Source organism: Odontesthes bonariensis, chromosome 22 (genome assembly GCF_027942865.1).
Source record: "Odontesthes bonariensis isolate fOdoBon6 chromosome 22, fOdoBon6.hap1, whole genome shotgun sequence".
NCBI classification, from domain to species: domain Eukaryota; kingdom Metazoa; phylum Chordata; class Actinopteri; order Atheriniformes; family Atherinopsidae; genus Odontesthes; species Odontesthes bonariensis.
The window spans coordinates 9167557-9187342 of NC_134527.1; the positions used below are offsets into that span (position 1 = coordinate 9167557).

Consider the following 19786-nt stretch of genomic DNA (forward strand, 5'->3'; position numbering starts at 1 on the left):
CCAAATCTCTGTACCGCAAAGGTTTTTAATGTGTTTTAATGTGTCTGGGATGTTTAACTAGAAGACCGTCATTTGGCTGAGTAGCCTGCTGCTCAATAAACAGAGGGGAGTGGTAAAGGTTTCACTCCCTGAAAGTAAACAAATCTAAATTATTCAGAGGGAGGAATTAAAATTTCATTTATTTGTTACAACCCCGAAACAGTAATTGTTTCAGGGTTGTGATCCAGTGTCTCAGAGTATGCACGTTTGTGTGAATGAGAGTGTTCACGAGGAAGGCCAGGTTAGAGCGGTGATGAGATGCAGAGGTAGAAATATCTGCTTTGAGCGGAATCTCATAAACAGTCTTCTTTGGTGAAGAACTCAATAAAAGAAAAAGGGGGGGGGGCCGCGGCACCATCTGTGCAAAAATGCAAATTAAGTGTCAAGGTATGTTACTCATCAGATTAGATTTCTAAATCATTCCATTATGGTCTTGTTTAAGAATAGTAACTCTGGGAAGAAAAAATAAAAGAGAACCATTTCAGTTCATAACTGGATTGATACACAGCCTCTCATTCAGAGGCTTTTCACTTGTGTCATTCCAGCGCCCTCTTCTGGCTCGAAAAGCACATGGCATATAGTAACGCCACTACACTACTGCACACCGCATACTTTTATAACTTTTACACATTTTCAATACATTTTTAAGACTGAACATTACTAACTTTCACCTAAACAATGAAACAGCAGTGGGGCAGACAGTTGGGAATTATTCTATTTTACTCCACTGTCACTTTTTAGGCATTATTTTCTGTTCGGAGTTTGGCTTTATCCATGTTAAGAGGCTTTTAACTACACATTTGGCTGTTTGGGCTTACCTTGTGTTACAAGCAACCGGAAACCAAAACAAGTCGTCTAAAAAAGATTTTTTACGATTCAAGTTCGGGTCTCCATCAAGCCAGACGTCAGTCTGAATTGCCCGCGAAAAGCACACGTCACGTTCTTCCTGCCACACCTGTTCCTCGTTGAGTTAATCAGTATACCTTATGGGCAATAAACATATGCGATGTGGTAAAAGATTCATACATTTATAATGTGACAGTATTTTAACGCTTTAAAAAAAATCCTATACTCAAGGACTAATACTCCTGCACGAATGACCTATAATGTCAGTCAAGTCAAAATCTCTGAGACAGAGTGAACCAGAATCAGGAAAAATCGACAACCAATCGAAGTCAAAGAGTATAATCCTACTTTCAGACACTAATAGTGAACATGCAGTTCCACAGAGTAGAAGTTACCGACAGGCACACAAATGAGACCATTTCTCAGTTGAATTTAAACAGCTTTATTAGTGTACACTGTAAGAAGTCGTAAATGTAGGATAGTTGGAAAGCCTTTGAAAATCAGTGATTGAAGAACACAGAACCACTAACAGATTGTTGCCTTGTGAATGCTCTGTTAATAGCAAGCAGAAGAAATGTACTGTATATGGAAAAAAATAAAATTACAACTATAGAACATCACTGGTGACATGTAGGAACTTCACTTTTTCCAAAAAGCCACTTTCTTAGGGACTCACCAGAAAGAAGCTTATATTAGAATACACAATTGTTATCACAATAAGGTTAAAAAAAAAAAAAAAAAAAAAAAAAAAAAAAAGATATATATAGATATCTATATGTATATCTTTTTTTTTTTTTTTATAGGAATGCGGACCTCAGAATGTGTTGACCTGCATAAAACCTCATTTGATTCCACCTTTGCCTCTGAAGGTGAGAAGAGACAGTCGAACTTACGGTTCAATCTTAGGTGGCACTCAAAGGAAGAAAAAAAAAAAAACTTTTTTTTTTAAAAAAGATGCCAAGGCTTTTGCTGAATCCTGGCATTGTGCACAAAAATGGAAGCTTAGCCATCAGTAAACACACTATGTAGATTTCTCAAAAGTTTGATATTAATGCATAGAACAAATATGTAGGTCAGCAATGAAACAATGACACATGAATCGCATTTTTGTGTCAGGTTGTAGGATTTTGGCTTGACCTTGATAAGTCAAATTGTCTTTCCTGAAAAAAAAAAAAAAAAAAAAAAAAAAAAAAAAAAAGGGAAAAGAGTCTGGTAAAAACACAAGACAGGTGTACAAATGAAAAACATGAAACATTCCATTGAGTCACAGAAATTGGCTGGTGTAAGGTTGGAAGTGCTAGCTAGACAATAACAGTTTACCTTAACGTATTTGTTGCAATTAACCTTTTAATGAATAACCAGATGGGTTACAACATTAAAAAAAAATAATTATATTTTTTTAAAAACCTTTTAAACCTGCCAATCTTCACCGCACAATTACATCCCCCCATTAGCGGGGTGGGGGATTGGTCAAGTGTGTGACCTCAGATGCAACTCTTGAATATCAGATTCTGCAGAATGCTAACAGTATGCAACAAAACCCTCAAAAATCTGTCATTTTGGTGCTGAAAAACCAAAATTTAAAAGAAGAATACCTCTTCATCGATCGTCAGTTATCAAAGCAGAATATGAATGTGTTTACATGCCCACCAACATCCACCATTAATTCCGTTTCAACAGGACACCCGGGATTGATGGCACGAGTGCAGGTAAGGCAAGTAAGTCGTACACCTCGTCACAATAAAATACTTTTTATTTACATGCCCAGGTACAATTCTCCATTTTCTGGATAATATTCAGTATGTGCATTGGATTTTGACCCCCACATGAGAAAACCTTTACAGGACAAAGACCTCGAACAGCATGTGTGGATCTACACACACTCACATCAAATTTACAGTGTAAAAGCATGGAGTTACAAAACGGTGGTAGCACTGGAATTAATGTAAGCTTTTACGCTGAAAACTGGAAGGTCCCACGTTATTTATGAGACACAGAATAACATTTTTTTTAATAAAATTTGAAAAAAATAAAAAAATAAAAAAATAATAATTAAAGCACCCTCCAGTGTTGAAGTCATTTGAATAAATACCAACTGCTGCGATACAAAGCCCACAAACCTGTATTGAACAGCTGCTGAATTATATCCAAATATCATACACACCTCAGACCTCTGATATCTAAAAGACTGTAACCGTTCACTTGTAGAGCTATTCATCAAACCAAACCTCAAAGTACATTTCCCATATCAAACTAAAGATTAGGCCAATCAAGGGAAAATAAGTATGTTCACGTAGTATTTGGTCACACCTTAGCTGAAAAATTGGTTACTATAAAGACAAGAAGCTACTCTACATGCTTTGATACAAGCTGATTAAGCAGATTGTAAGATTCCCCTGCCATTTCTATCATTTTAAAGCCAATTCTGGATTTGAAGGAATGGAGATGGTAAATGGAAAAGCTCCTCAGTCACCGAGCACACAATTATGAATATTTTACGTGGGCAAACTCTCTGAAATTGTTATGTTCCGTGCTTGATAAATAGCACAATTCACCAATCGAGCTGAAATCCCTCAAGGGGGTATTTAAAAAAAAAAATAATAAAATAAAATCAATCTAATTAGAAGGAAGAAAGCTTTGATGATTTTAAATATATTTATATATATATATATATTTATATAAAAATGCATGAAAATACAAAATGTAGCTAAAACATTGCATAAAGAAAATAAATGTGACGTATAACTAGTTTTGTTGAACACTTAAAGCTTGAATACTTTATTCTAAAAATACCAATGTACAAGCTGGTTTATCAGATCAGAAATCTCATTAAAAAAAAAAATCAAATGTGTGCGTCACTCTTTAATAAGCTGATTAACAAATTGACAATTTAGGAAACAAAATCTTTACAGTGAATACTCTGAAATATGGAGACATCAAAGTGAAATTGACCTTGATTTTAAATGGTTTGTCAACATTCCTTTCTGCACATCGTAATTTACATCAAAGGCAACTTTCTTAAGGGTGCATAATTTGGGGCAGTGCAAGTAAAGTAGAGAAACTAGTATTTCAAGTCTGTAGGACTTTTCCTATTCGATAAGTGGACAATAACTGGAAAACTGTGCATCGGTTCTAGAGACTTGTGCGTTTTCATTGCATGTGGCTGCGGTGGCGAGCGTTACTTTATCGAACGGATAGAAGGCAAACTTTTACGCGTCGAGCTCAGCCTTAATCCTGTACATCTCCAAGTTCTACACAACGCTCCTCTAATATCGAGCGTGTAACAGAGAGAGAGTTAGAGCATGCAGAGAGGTGAAGCACAATTATGCTTTAAAAACAAGAGGTGAAAAACTCAGTTGCGGTCAACTCCTTAAATTCAAAAGCGGGTTCTGTTACGTTCCAGAAGACGCTCTTCCTCTTGCTCTGATAATTCCTTAATTTTGGTGCTTGTGCTGGGTAATCGCTGATCAAAGAATAAAATCAAAACTCCTCACTTAAGTTTCTGCCACAACTCATGGTCTGACTGGTTCAACTTAGATTTAGCAGACTGAAGCAACCCCTTTTTTTTTGTTATAGCTAAAACACAAGAGTTTCTGCATTGACATTATGTTTGATTGCATGTAGCAATGTGAACATGGGAGTTTGTTAGTTTTAAGCTTTCTCCCCTTTAAGAGCTGAAGACCATGCAGTCCAGTGTAGTCAACTCTATGATCACAACAACCCAGAAACGAAAGGGCGAGAAGGAGGAATATCTCAAAGATGGAATGGATGTTTGGTCACCAAAACCAAGAAAAAAACAAAAAACACTAAAAGCAATAACAACAACAATAATAATAATAAAGATAATAATAGAGAGTCATGCCCAGGCGTGAAGTTGACTTTGGTTAAACATAAGCCTGGAGTGGCAGTTCTACTGTTGGTCAGCCTTGTGTAAACAAAAGAAGAAAAATTGACACTTAAAGTTGTGCTGTGGTAAGTAGGTAGTGAAGAGTCAAGCTGAACTAGTGGTCTGACAGACTGTTCTAAAATTATTAAGTCACATGCTTGATCCCCGAAACTGCCGTTGTGTCAGTGAGGGCGACACAAAAGGTCCATCCTGCCTCCAGTTTCTTGTTCAGAGCCCAGATGTTGGCTCGTCCATTATGACATCACTCTCATCATTTGGATATTGCAGGTTGATTTAAATTATTTAGTTGATAATAACTAGAAAGTCAGCCTGATGTTGATCCAACACAACAAAAGGGGGGGTATTCGGGTCAACTGACCGCATCACTGTTAATATTCCATTTATATGATGGTACGGTGTCAAAAGCTTGTCCCCCAGGTCCATTGCTGTTTTTAAAAATGTTGTTAGTACATCATTTAAAACTGCATGGTGGTCTCCTTTAGGACAAACTGTTTAATGTTGTGAAATGTCAGTCCGACTTTGCTGGGAACCCTGTTTAGGACATACTGGAGCAGCGCACCGATGGTGAACCCATTTGGGTCAGCACCTTATCCAACCACTGAAGGGGGCCATTGAGATGCAGCTCAATCCAACAGGGGGTGCTGGTTACCGTCTGACGCCTGTGGGAACGAAATACAAAAAAAAAAAAAAAAAAAAAAAAAGGGTGAGGGGAAAGTATGGCCCCACTGTAGCTTAAGAAATATAAAATATCATGTGATAAGTCATTGATTAGATAAATGATAACCCCAGAGGAATTTAGTAACAGTGACAGGATGTCTTAATTTCATTCTGATAACAGCCAGTCCAACAACCTATTGGTGGGAGGAATGTTATTAGTGGGATGGGGTACAACAGTGTTCTTGCACAACAACTGATAAATAGAAAGTGAATGGGAGTTCCCAAATCCAGCTTTGCTCCCCACAGACTTAGTCCAGGCTGGTGAGGACGAGCCAAAAACACTGCTGTCTGGCACCTGGGTCACCAACACACAAAACAAAGCCAGGAGCAAAACAGATGTTTGTTGGACAGCCACAAAGACAGAGTAACGAACAAATGCACTGCAATCCCTGACATTTTTGAACAAAAGGATGATTAGAATAAGGAGTTATACCCAAACGATGCAGATGAGAGTCTGCACAAGATTACCATTTGTTCACATCATGTCTCATTTTAGCTCTGAAGGTTTTGATGCATAATAAGTACTATATAAATGAAGGTGACATTCTGCATATTTGGCTGCTTTGTGGCTTGCCAAAAGAAAAAAAAAAAAAAAAAAAAAAAATTGTATTTCATAAGTAGCGGTGATTTAATTTCTTTAGTTCAGCTTTCTTTTTTCCTCACTAACAATCTTATTCTGACAGAGCATTAAAAGCCCCTCATATATAACTGAAGTTTTTAAAAAGATGCCTCCGGGCCATTTACGGCTGCCGGATAACTGCAAAGCAAAGCCTAAAAAAAAAAAAAAAAAAAAAAAAAAAAAAAAAACAGTCATTAAAGAGTTTAAGGATTTTCCACAATCACCACTTAATAAAACATTGAAAAAACACCAAAGACTTTAACTTGAAAAGCATTAAAACCCAAGAGAAAACAAAGCTCACAGTACCCACAGCAGTTACGTCTTACTTTTCAGCATGATTTCGCTTGAGAGGGACACGCCAGTGAACTTCTCTGATCTGAAGGGAATCTCACAGGCCTCTACTTGTTCTGAATATTAATACAATGGAATGATGCGCTTGAGAGTGGAACAAACCTGTACTCCGCTCCCCAGCCCTTGACGAAGCTCATTCTGATTGTACACATTCTGGTTAGCTGGTACACGGCCTCAAACCCCTGATTGACTGACTGAGCCAGCAGTGCCGCAAACTCCTGGTTGTTAAAAATCTTCAGATTACAGCCTAAAAAGAGAAAAAGGCAGAGGTGAGGCTCAGGCTAGTCATCCACAACTGAGAAATACGTGTGACACCCGCCAATGACACCAATGCAAATACTTCCAGCACTTTTTTTGTGTAAATCCTATTCAAGAATATTAAAAGACGTTTTACAAAACTAAGTCAAATATAATAAGGACTTAACCGGCAGCATTGCACATTTAAAAAAAAGAAAAAACAACAACAAAAAAAACCCCAGTTCACTTGAAAATGAGTGTTTTTACTTACTGACTCAAGCGACGAGCAGAAGCATTGCGAAGTGTGGGTGTTTTGTCGGCAATTATTCTCCACAAGGCTGACAAGACCTAACCCTGAACGTCTACAAGATCCCTGTGTTTGGTTTCTGTACAGCTCTGCACCTCAGTAATGATGCAGTTCACACAACTCATTTGGCCAGGAATGAAATGTTCGAAGTTACATGGGTACAGATGAGTCAGTGTGTGGGGGAGTGTGTGAGAAATACTGTCACATTGTGGACGCTCTTTAGTGCCTTTCTTCCAGCTTTATTTTCTTTGTGTATCAGCTGGAGGGGAAAGAAAAAGTTGGGTTTTTTGCATCTGCTTTGTATCAGTCAGCTTATTTTCACTGGGCAGGTGAGTCTCGTTTGGTGGTGATTATTTTTGATCCTTCGCTTTAATTCAAGCTAACCCTTCTAAGAGATGGAGCTCAATCATACGTTTGACCAGAAAACAACACAGCAATTTCTATTGTTAGACAGACTGGAGGTCTGTAGAAGTGTATAAACCTGGTGGTATCTTGCAGACTGTGGCAGGGTGCCAGCCATATCGTTGGTTGCAATTGGGACTCTGGACAAAAATGGCACTGTCACTGAGGCACTCGGCGAAAACCTCCCCACCGATGTAATACAACCGAACGCCGCGTCCTGCACAATGTGAGACAAAAACATACCGAGATGTCAGACTGTTCAACATTTTCTACTCCCAATAACTGATAAACTGCTGCACTACTTCTTTGTGCACCTACCTATATGCCTCCTTGTCATTTCAACAGTTGCATTTCTGTTAACGTTACTAAGGAGCCCTAAACAGAAGCGTTCAGAGTTGGAGGGGTCGGTGAAGCCATCGACCGTCAGAGATGGTTGAGAGGCGTGGAACGTCTCGCCGACCCGCTGGTTCAGCTCGTAGTAGGCTATAGAGCACCAGAAAGCCGGTTCACTGTAGGTGACCGGTTGAAGGTCTGAAAAGAGATCAAAGAAGAAATATTTATGCAATACGGTCTTACTTTTAAGATTTAGAAAAAGACTACAAAGAATAAGAATGATCTAAAAATAAATAAAAAAAATGCAAAGAGAGCAATTTACCCAGGCCATGACTGACGGGTGACAGGGTGCTTGGTGACATTTCTGCTGGTGAGCCTGGCAGAAAAACAAACAACCTATTATGCACATTGTTTCCTGTTTAACATCTGATATATAGCTTACAGTATGTAAACTGAGCTGCTAAATTGTGTTCTAATGTTAAAAAAAAGAAACGCCTCCTTCAAGGTGCCAACACTGTCCTAATAGCAGGTTGTTCTCCTGTGTTTTTGCACCGAGATACACAGGAGCTCATTTACTATCATTAAACTCAACTAATCTACCTGACTCCATACTTTGATTCATTTGCTGGTCGCTGGTCTCTCCATCTTCACTCATGTAGCCAGGTGGAGGAGTGTCTGTAAAAATAAACAAAGAATGAAAGAAAGCATTCTGTCATGTAAGGAGGGGGGGGTAATCCTGTGCTGAATACAGACCTGGTATATAGTTATTGGGAGGATCTATGCCCGCAGGGAAGTTGGTGTTTTCGGGGATGGAGTTTGTAAAGTCATCTAGAGGTGGAAGCTCTGTCAGAATCTCTGTGTGGCGCGGCACCAACACTGGAGGCAGCACTAGTGAGGAAGGGAGTGTCATCGACAAACAAAACTGTGTTATTACATGTAAAGAAGACAAGTGCAACACCCTGCCTGCAATGCATGTGAAAATAAAGAAAATGGACACAGTAAGACAGTAAACAGTACTCGGAGCAAAAGCTGTATTGAAGACAGGCATAGAACTATCAAGGCTCATTACCAGGCGTCTCCACTCTCTGGTAATGGTAGGGGTTGACACACACTTCATCCTTTTTGAGGTTGAACGCATACTGGCATGTGTCAATGGCCCTTAGCTCATGGTGGCTGTGAAGGTCGGGCCATCTCCATAGACGGCAGTAGATGACGTGGGGCAGGCCCTTACGATGGGACACCTGAAGACGGCCGTCCAATGACCTGAGAAAGTAAGAAGAGAAAATGGCAAACAGCTAAAAGATACCAGAGTCCTAAAGGCAGACTTGGCCGTGAGAATGAGCAAAAGCAACCAGTGTGACGATCATAGAAACCAGCACAAACTGACTACAGATTACAATATGTCAGCAGTAGTTTCTGCAGCAGAACATTTATCATGGATCAAAGGATCTATAGCGACAGCCAATGCATTGCATATTTGTGTTGATGTGAGTGTATTCACCTGCTGTGGTCAGGGTATCCGTACATGCCTGCAGACTCCCACTGCTCTATCGTGTGGCCTGAGCCTAGACCCCAAAGGTCTGAGCAATTGCTACAGATGCAACACATGACACACACACACACAAGACAAGTGGAAAAAGGAATCAAAATAAAAGCAAACAGATGGCAAACATGAGGTGTTTTAACTTATTAAGATGAGATTTCATGTGGTACAGTTTGTCTCTTATTGATAAGAAGAGCAGGAAAAAAAATCCCACCCTCTGCTTCTCAGTAAGAGACTTAATGGATGACAGATGATTGTGAGACAAATCAAAATCAGACAGATTCTGATGTTGTGCAATCAGTTGATGCACAGGGTAAGAGGGGACTGAACTATGGTTATCTGTCTCAAATAAGCTGATCTTCTGAAAGTAAATCAAACACATAGTCAAACTCATGGGACATGTAACATGCAATTGCTGCTCTGGAGAATGAAACACTTCATAACTTTGTTAAAGCATCAACATAACATACATTCTAAAAAGGTTTTCTGTTATCATAGTACTTTAAGATAAAGGAAGCTCCTACAAAGCTCCTCCTGCAAGTACTATCTCAACTACCAACTCTCCAAATTCACTTTTCTAAAAGGTCATTTCCAGGACATAAGTGTAACAGGAAGAAAGTCATAGAGGAAATGCATAAGAATGGCATGTCAATGAGGACATAGATGAATAAATTCAGGACAATGCCGAATGTTTCAAGACACGACAACAGAATATATATATATATAAAAAAAAAATTTTAAAAAAAACACATCTACAACACTAATGTGTACACGTGCACACAAAAGAAGTGGGTGTGAAGAACGCAACTTGTTTAGTTTCCTCAGGGCGTTATTGGACAAGAGATTCTGCCATATGATCACGACAAAGTCATCGCCATGTACAAGAATTTATCTCAACACTTATCGACATAACCGTAGAGCTCCACAGCTTCGGGCGCCTAGCATAGTATCACCAAACAAAGACAATGTTTTGCCTTCTATCCGACTTAAAGGTCAAAAGTAAAATCACTTCAGAGTCCGTCTGTCAAAAGCTCTCAGTCCGAGCATGAAACTTGACCTTCAATATGTGAGTCTGCAAATCACTCTGGAGGAAAACTAGAGAGCAAGAATTGCAATATAAAGAGGTTCAAGTGAAAGTACAATTGGAATTTATGCAAAACACCACACAGGAATCTTTATGTAAAGCCAATTTAAACAGATAAAAACATCCTCTCTAACTGAGGCTACAGAGATTTCCATAACAGCTACCCAAACCTGCCGTCTCTACATATTTGAGTTATTGCAGTCTGACACAGTGACCAACTCCACTCAAAACAGAACACGGCAAAGCTCTACACCTGCTATCACCTCGGAGTCCTTCAGATACCCTTTTGACATCCTCCATCCAACCCCCACTCGCCACAGAAGACAACAGCAAGACCAGAACCAGAGCAATTTATCTTAAGGGTTTATCAGCCTTGCTTCCTTTTGTTCAAAGGGAAGTGAGCCATGCATCAAAAGCCTGGAATGCTATCTACTGAAAACCGATGTGTACTTTTAAGCACTACATCCTGCCCCGTATGACAGGGTTGACCCCAACGTGAAGAAATTTTTGTTGAGCTGCCATCAAGCCGGGATAAATGATGGCAGATACGGTTCCATTTTAACTCCTTAATGCCACTATTGGCAAATGATCAACACCGTACGGACAGCCCGTCTTATTGTAAAGAGTGTAGTTTCATTGTAATCCAATCAGAAAATCAGCAAACCAAACAAAATGGAAAACACTTAATTGCCCATTTTCAATTATTCATAGATTCCCAGCTGCCCCCCTCCACAGCACAAACAGATAAGAGCCAACTCTTTAAATTGGCAACATGTGTGATGATGGGGCTGAAAGAACACGAGTCCTAACTTGCTCTGAAACCTTGCAAAACATAAAACCTCCTTTCCTCAAACTTCTTGGCAGGACAAGGGCTGTATTGAAGTAAGTGACCCAAAAGAACAACCGTGACCTTATCAGTTCCACTTGGAGAGCAAGTATCTAGCCTACATTCCTCAGAGTGAAGAAACGGGTCAGAAAGGTCTGCGATCTCGCAAGGTTTCCCTCCCACCCTGGCTAGTCCTTTTTACCCCCTTTAGCTGCACTTGTTGCAATTCCTACATATCTAGAGTCACATCGAAAAGTAGGAAGAAACAACCCACCGTCTTGTCCCAAGGCCTGTTCCTTGACCTTGTGCGAAAAAGTCAAGAGGTTAAGGAAAGACGGTCGGGGAATTCTTGAGGGCTTCGGTAACGGCAGGGTCTGCAGCACTGAAACTACATCTGCTCAACAAATTTTCCACAGAAAGTGCTTTAGATACTTCATCTAATGCGATCTGATCACACTGTTACACAAAGGCCACCTCATGCATATCATATTTGTATAACAAGATAATATAAAATATTAGTTCATCATTCCAAAAAGGAAAGAAACACTGCTCTCACAGCCTGCTCACTCTTACTTTCTTGACTTCATATTTATCCACATAAATTAGTTAGTACGACTGAATGTGTTGCTTTGGAAGCTGAGACTGAATTATCTCCTTTCTTTCATAGATGGTGTTACACTGTGTCCTATACCTCCTTTTCTTAGCATTTAAAGAATTGAATCCGCTGCGGTTTCGATACTTTAGAGTCATTCCATTCGGTTATACCGGAGCAGAAAAGACTATTCAAACAGATTCCTACTTTCTTCACATTGATACCTAATTATTTCAGGCCTGTATATATTTTTTTGCATGAACAACAGACTTTGCAATACAGAGTATGCTGCGATGTCATCTTGAATACACATCTACGGTGCAAAGTACAATTTTTTTTTTTTTTTTTTTAAGTGATTAAAATAATATTTGGGGTAAGTAAAGCTTCTCAGTTTTCCTGCCATTGGAATAAGAGCCAAAAAGTTTCATTTGGACTTCACATCATTTTCAGAACACCACTTTCCGACATCAATAGACGCAGATCATTACATTTTCCACGCTGAAGGCAAAGTGAACACAAACAGCACATTAACACCCTTCTGCTAACAGTGCACCTGCTAAGCTTTTTTTTCTTCTTCTCACCTTACAAGCTGCTAATTGGTTTTATAAGGCTTGGTCAATACTATGCTGTACACTAATGGACTGTCTAGCCAGATGCACAACCAGATTTACCCAGATCATGTTGTAAAGTAAGAAGTAAATGAGATCTTGATTTCCGGTTTCGTTTCCATGTGTCAAAAACGAATTTGAGGAGAAATGGGATTGATCAAAATCCAGTGCTGGTGGACTGAATTTACACCAGTATGGGTGTGTGTTGAGGCATCAGAAATGTCACATTTTCTAAAGGAACTAATCACACCACTTATATCTTCTAATTACAACTAAACAAAGAGACTTAAAGGAAAGAGAAAATTTAATATATAAGATCAGAAAATATCTGCAGAGCAGCCTACAGTTATCCTGATGCTTAGCGGGCTGACACCACATTAATCACATGCATGTTTTAAGGGCTCGCCTGAATTTTTCCACTTCTATCATGATGGGAATTTACCTGCTTTGGTGTCTTGTAGGGGTGGCGGAATTAAACACATCTCAAATGCATGAAGATGCAGATGTGCAAGATTCCAAATCCATTCACAAATGTAAAAATGGATATAGTTATGTTGACGGACCCTTAAAAAGAGGAACTTGCAAAAGCAGAAGTGAAGCACCCGGACAGTCTGAAGAATGCACAAAAAAAAATCTGACTGGCACCATCTGATGTAAGAGCTAGTACGTGGAAGCACTTTGGCTTCTATGAATGAAATATATTGGATACACTTCAAACATGGTAAAACCACATTACACGTTTCCAGCCAGAAGAGGATTAAAAGCACCCAGCTGTAGTTGCTGACAACAGGGGACCACTGAGCAAGCGATAGCAAAGCTTCCAAAAACCTCGAAAAGAGTGACACAAATAAGCTAGCTGAACTTTTACTGCAAAAGAGTGAGTGTGCATCCCACTGCGAAGACATCTTATCGACACATTGATCCACACACTGTACAACAAAGCTTGAACGAAAATCATGGAATAATTTATCAAAAGCAGGTAGGATAGCTTTACACATATAATGTGCCACATCGCAACAGAATCTCATGTCACAGAAAATACACATTCAGTCGGACTGTTAGCAGACGGTGTCTCATGTCATCCAAATAAGATTTGTGATTATAAAAGGAGGATGGTGGTTAGAAGTCTTTTGTTTTTGTTAGTAATTCAAAATATGCCGACATCAAATCAATCTACTGCAAGTATGGGCATACCTGTTGGTTCTTTTTCAAAGCATTTGGCAAATGTGACTTTCCAGTTAACTGGCCGCATCTCTGTTTTATTAGTAAAATATATTGGAAGAATACCAATGTATCATTAGAAATAATTGACTTTGAAAGTTCCAAGTAGTCACACTGTCAGAAAAATAAAAAATAAAGATGCACTGATGATCGCTTTATGTTTGCAATGCAACCTTCTGAATGGTAAGCCAATCAAATCTCAAGGTGCTGACTTTCCTTCCAATAACGTCTCGACTTGCATCCCTGATCACACAACACCATTGTGAAACTACACAGAAATACCAATGACCACTAACTGATGGCATAAGGTAGCAGCAGGTTTGGCTGCTAAATGTTTCAGATGAAAGATTTACACAAAAACTAGACTGACACTTTCCTGTTGACAAGACAAAGAACCGATGCACCATCTGGGTTAGTTGGAGTGCTTTCAGAGTACACACAGGGAGCTAAATAAAATCGTTTTTTGGTTGTTTATTTTGTCCTTTTTATTAATATATATATATATATATATATATATATATATATATATATTTTTTTTTTTTTTTTAACTTAAAACTGGCTCTGAAGGGGTAGGGGTTCCTCACAGTAGAGGCTTCTAACCTCCCGCTTAGCAGGTGCACTGTTTCATCATTTCACCTACCGCTTCATCTTCTGTCTTAAGACTTCCAAATATTTCAGTTAACAGTGCACAAACGCTTAAATAGCAATCAAAGCTTCGGGTTCTCATGCGCTGCCTCTGCCAAGCTTTTAGGATCTTTGGCCAACTGCTCCGAAGAGCCTTTGAGATTCCCTTGTTTGTTTGATTCAATGATTGACCTGCTCTATGTAAACCAGAAAGTAGATCCGATCAGAAGATATTCAACCACTGCACAACCAGGCGCATCGTGAGAACATGTGTTTTTCTGAGTTTTCTGCAAATACAATCATGCAAAGATGAACACACATCCCTTTTTCAATTTTAAGGGTTTAATCAACTATCGTGTGCTTTAAAAAGAAAAAAAAAGAAAAAAAAGAAAGAAAGAAAAACATCTTATTCTTAGTTCTTAAAATTAGTCCAGCCCCAAGATCACATGATTTATTTAACTACATCCACGCCTGTGATCTCCCCAGGTACTCCGGCTTCTTGCCACAGCCCAAAAATATGCGCATTAAGATGATTGGTAATTCTAAATAGTAAGGGTGAATGTGTGTGTGTGCATGTTTTTTTTGTCTCGTTTGGCCTAAAAAAAAAAAAAAAAAAAAAAAAAAAAAAACACACTGGGTATGGACATATAAGCGAAAAAGGATTAATTAAGCAAAACCTAGGCCAAAATGTTGAAGCAGTGTAAGTACACCTTACACAGGGATTGAGAAATTCAAGCAGCTGCTGCTAATGTGTGGGCACTTCTGTAAAAGCAGACGTTTTGGCAGTTTTCTGGTCTGGACCCTTCGTGTGTGTGTGTGTGTGTGTGTGTGTGTGTGTGTGTGTGTGTGTGTGTGTTAACGCAATGCCAAGGAGGAAAGACATCAGCGATGATCTTAGGGAAGCAACTGTGTCCTGAAATGTAAAACCTTGAAAATGAAAGACAACCTTTTTTTACCACGTGAACGTAGCTTAATTCATTCTGATCGACTCAAACGCGCAGCGAGTTTGGGCCTGCATCGTGTGCAGAACATCTGTTTCCTTAAGTGAGGTTTCACTTCTGTTGCCTAGCTATCCTTTGGTATGGCATAATGGGGAAGTGGACCTGTTGTTGCACAACAGTGACTTCTCTTCCTCTTCCTTTAAGTTTGTGGCTGCCCATAGCCCTTTTCTTGTTTTCATGCGTTTTCTACACCTTGCTGTGCTCGTCAGAATAGGTGGTACCGTGGAACACCGGTGTAAACTCACAGCGGATGTGGTTTTTGTTGTGAAAGTGTTGGGCAAAATGAATAAATTAAAATCAGTAAATGATTCATTTGAAAGGCCATCGCAAAAAAAAAAAAAAACGTGGTAGTGTTCCAGAATATTAACTGTGAAAAGTATATTTGTTTACTTCTCAAGTCACATAAAAGCACACTCACACACACATATTTGGTCTGTGTCCAAGTGTGTGTGTGAGAGAGAGAGAGAATGGCTGAAACAGTGAGTACTTTACTTAGAGATCGAACCGTATATAGCGGTTGTGACAGCTCCAATATTGTGTGTCCATTTCAACAACGTAAAAAAGAAAACATACTAAATCTGCATATCCTCCTCTCACCTGGGAATGGTGACACACTTTGTGTTGCTGTTTTGCGTGCTGATGGCTTTCTCCAACTCATCCAGCTGCCCTGTCTTCTTAAGCTTCTTCACCAGGCTTTTCACAGCTTTTTCACACCATTTGTCCTCCTGTCCTCCTCCATTCTGCTCCCCGACTCCTCCAATTCCTCCTCCTGCACCTCCGCTGCCTGTAGGTGTCTTCTTCCATCCAAGCAGGCGTTTGACAACGGGGGGAGTAAAGGGAAGGATGGAGGACATGATGGCTTGTGTTTGTTGACGTGGACTCGAGCGACCTGTGACCCTTTCAACTTGATGAAAGGCAAAAAAAAAAAAAAAAAAAAAAAAAAAAAAGGGGGAGAGGTATGAAGATGAGACAGGCGATGGGCCTGACAAGACAAAAAAAAAAAAACTATATGGACTGAGTGTATGTAGGTTTTCTGAGTAATGTCACAACTAAGGCATCGGTCTTAAGTTGCCCTGAGGAATCTTTGAGGTGTAAAAGAAACAGAGAGTATCCAAAGAAACCTGGGGAAAAAAAAAAAAAAAAAAGGGACAGAGAAAACACAGATCAGCACTCGAACATAAAAAAGGTTAAGAAGATACAAAAAGATTTCCTAAAACATTTCCTTTTGAAGCGATGCTATTATGCCCACACTTATTGCATCTTTGCCACGAGCCCAAGCTGTCATTACTGTCATCTCCATCACAGCCTCCTTGTGAATCAAACAGTCAAAGCACACCCTGCACATCTTTTGGAAGTATCGACTGTATTTCATACAAAGCAACTCTCTCTCTGTTTGTCAATCTTTTCAATAAAATGCAACCCCCTGGCAAAAATTATAGAACCTTGACACTTGAAATTAGTTTTTTTTCAGCTTTGTTTTTCATTTTGCAGATAAAAAAAAAAAAAAAAAAAAAACGAAACATAGAGGCTACATGTCATAAAACTGTGCTCGCAGAGCTTAAGGAGCTGGTGCACCTTGCTGACTGACAAGGAAGGTAACCTAAACAAGAGAGCCGTCGCCAGAGACAATGGAAAGGAATACAAAACTCCTTCAAAAAGGTAAATCAAATCAGAGTGCGGAAACAGATGTGGGTTCTTCCGAGTCAGCTGTGTCTAAAACTTGGAACAAGAACAATCATGGGAAGGTTGTAAAGGGAAAGCATGCAGGCAGACCAAGAAAGACATCAAAGAAAACTGAAAACAAATGCCTTGAAATTACAAAAATGTAGAAAAACAAAAGAAAGGGAAAACAAATGGGCAGAAACGAAAGTCTGTGACCGAACAGGGAGAAAACAGCTGAGGGAAATTGGACTTACACCCAGAAAAGCCAAATGTAAACCATCACTAACACCTGATCAGAAGAAAACAAGGTTACACTGGGCTACAGAGGAGCAGTAATGGACTGTGAATGATTGGACGGAAGTGATATTTCAGTGATGAATCACCAATCTGCAGAGGCAAAGAGAAGATGCTGGCACTTTGTTTGGTGCGAGTCCAATGAAACATAAAGATGACCGACTGCCTGCCAGGGATAAAACAAAAAAAGAAAGAAAGAAAGAAAATGTACACAGCCCCTAAACATGTAGGGTCCCAGTCTTCACCTCCATGACAAATGTACAGCTGCATATTGAAATTTTGGGCAATTTCCACATTCCATCCATAGAAAGGAGGTTTGATGTCACTGTGGTTAAGCAAAATCAAGCTCCTACATCTGTCGTCCAAGACTGGCAAGTTCTGGCATATCCAAGGTCAGGTACATTTGTATAAATATTGATTTCACACCAAGTGGTGGATGGTGGAGATGATCCTATAACCCCAGGTGGTGTCTTTCCTTTATGCATGTTCTTTACAAACTCATTGAAGCCTGCTTGCGAGCATGACGAGCTACAATCACATTTGAACCATTTTTGAAAAAAAAATTTAAAAAATACCCTGAAGTTGTAACATCTGTTTGATGTTTATATAAAAAAAGCAGCCTCAATCAGTTTTCACCCACTTGTACAAAAAGTGAGCCATAACATACCCTGGTCAGTAGCAAGGTAATGGTTTTTTAAACATCAAGCAAGCAAAAGTAAAAAATACATAAATCAGGAGAAATAAAGTAATTCAGTGACCACAATACAAACTAAAAAGTTAGTATCATCCAGTTTTGGATGATAACATGAACTCTGATTTGCTAAAGTAACATCATCCTGTAATGCAGCCTGCATTTTAATACATTCATTCGTGTAGATGGAAGCACACATGCTGCCACCGAGCAGCAGCCCTGTTGATCAATGAGGCTCTAAAGATAATTCGGATAGAACTACTGAGTGATGCAGAACTTCTCAACTCTAATGCCAAGGAGAAGGGACAACTGTCCTTCGCGAATTACTGAAAACCCAAGCTCCTTCTCAGCATTCGCAGGCTTAACCCTTGGACTTCTGGAACAATTGGATCACTCCTGAAAACAATTAGCCGCAGACCTAACAAGTGTGTCTGTGTTTTCTTCAATGTGGTCTAAATATTCAAGTATGCTGCCCATTAGGTCCAGCTGGACAAAGTTAATGGCTGTTTCAAGGGGGAGGTTTTTTGACGCTATTGTAGTCATTCTTTGAGCTAAAAGTTGATACACAAAGAAGGGGGAATAAGTTCCTGAAACAACAAAAGCCTTTGTTATTGGGAACACCAGGAACAGAACGCTGTCGCATGAGGGAGCCTTCAAAGTGAGCAGAAAGTCTCAATACAAGTCAGGGCACCAAGAGTGCTCTTATGGTCATAACACATCTCAGCTCGATATTCTGATACAGCAATCGGGGGTATTGTGGATAAGAGGAGCACAGTTATTTTGTAAGCAACGTCTGGTATGGTGTGAGAAACTGTGTGTTTGGGTTACTTCTTCTCCAAACACACACGATTTGAAGAATAAGCTAACGCTACTTACGGCGGTTCAAAACAGCCCATGGCTGTTGACTTAAACAAAAGCCCCATAAAGCGTCCACATTTCACTGCTGGGTGCCTATTGTCTGCATTTAAAGTTACAGTTAAATTGTCTACGATTCTTTTGTCTCAAAATGACTGATTGCCCCCCCCCCTCCTCCCATCGCCTCCAAAAAGAGTACGAAAAAAAAAAATCTGCTAGCAAGCTTGCTACTTAGAGGCACAGACAAATAAACAGGTCTGTTGCGAGGTCTGTCGCTCAAAAAAAAATCAAATAACTTTCACTGTTAGAAACACACTTACCCAGCAGCGAGACGAAATGACATTGAAAGGTCACTCAGGTGCCTGTCAGAAAACCCAGGTGGCTCATTTTAAATGCATAAACAGAGTCTTTAAATTGTATTTTCCACCTCCGAGCCGCCGGGATGATGGCCCCTCATTCATAGCTCAACCAAACGTGTATCGCTCCACGCAAAACATTAAGTTAAAAAGGGCTCCTCAATGCCCCGCCTACTCTTTCTTCCAATAGGCTCAATCCAGACAGTCAGCACGTGACGTATAGTCAGGCGTGTATTCTATTGGTTCAATGCCACATCTGTCATGCGTTATTATACACCAAGGTATTTGTGCGATGTTTATCAGTGGATACCTTCATAGACATGTTTTATGTCTATGGATACCTTGGTTGCAATCATAAAATTACATTAAACAGACACTTTTTGTATTATTCCTTAATCTCTCTATATGTATATGTGTGTGTATATATATATCTATATACAGATATGTGTGTATATATATATATATATCTATACAGATATACGTATATTGCTATGTGTGTGTGTGTGTGTGTGTGTGTGTGCGCGCGCGTGTGTGTGTGCGTGTAGACTTGCTCAATTTCCTTATGAATTAATAGACTAATATAATTTTGAGGTTGGGTCAACTTTAGCAGACCATTTGGCTTCACCATGCAAATATCTACCTGCATCACGTGAATGCAAATCTAAATCTGT

At 39.5% G+C, this 19786-nt stretch overlaps 1 protein-coding gene across 3 annotated transcripts; it reads right to left on the reverse strand.

Moving 5' to 3' along the window:
* Positions 1–1669: 1669 nt before the first annotated feature.
* Positions 1670–19229, reverse strand: smad2 (SMAD family member 2). Of its 3 annotated transcripts, none has more exons than XM_075455221.1 (11): positions 19080–19229; positions 15855–16378; positions 9260–9349; positions 8828–9021; positions 8512–8646; positions 8371–8433; positions 8081–8134; positions 7744–7956; positions 7505–7642; positions 6582–6726; positions 1670–5451 (listed from the first exon to the last, which is right to left on the reverse strand). In XM_075455221.1, exons 2-11 carry the CDS (start codon positions 16109–16111, stop codon positions 5328–5330), a joined length of 1413 nt encoding a protein of 470 aa, XP_075311336.1. In that variant the 5' UTR covers positions 16112–16378; positions 19080–19229; the 3' UTR covers positions 1670–5327. The 3 variants fall into 3 exon arrangements, with proteins under 3 accessions (XP_075311336.1, XP_075311335.1, XP_075311337.1); XM_075455220.1 differs by having other exon boundaries at positions 8359–8433; XM_075455222.1 differs by lacking the exon at positions 9260–9349 and having other exon boundaries at positions 8359–8433.
* Between the last annotated feature and the right edge of the window lie 557 nt (positions 19230–19786).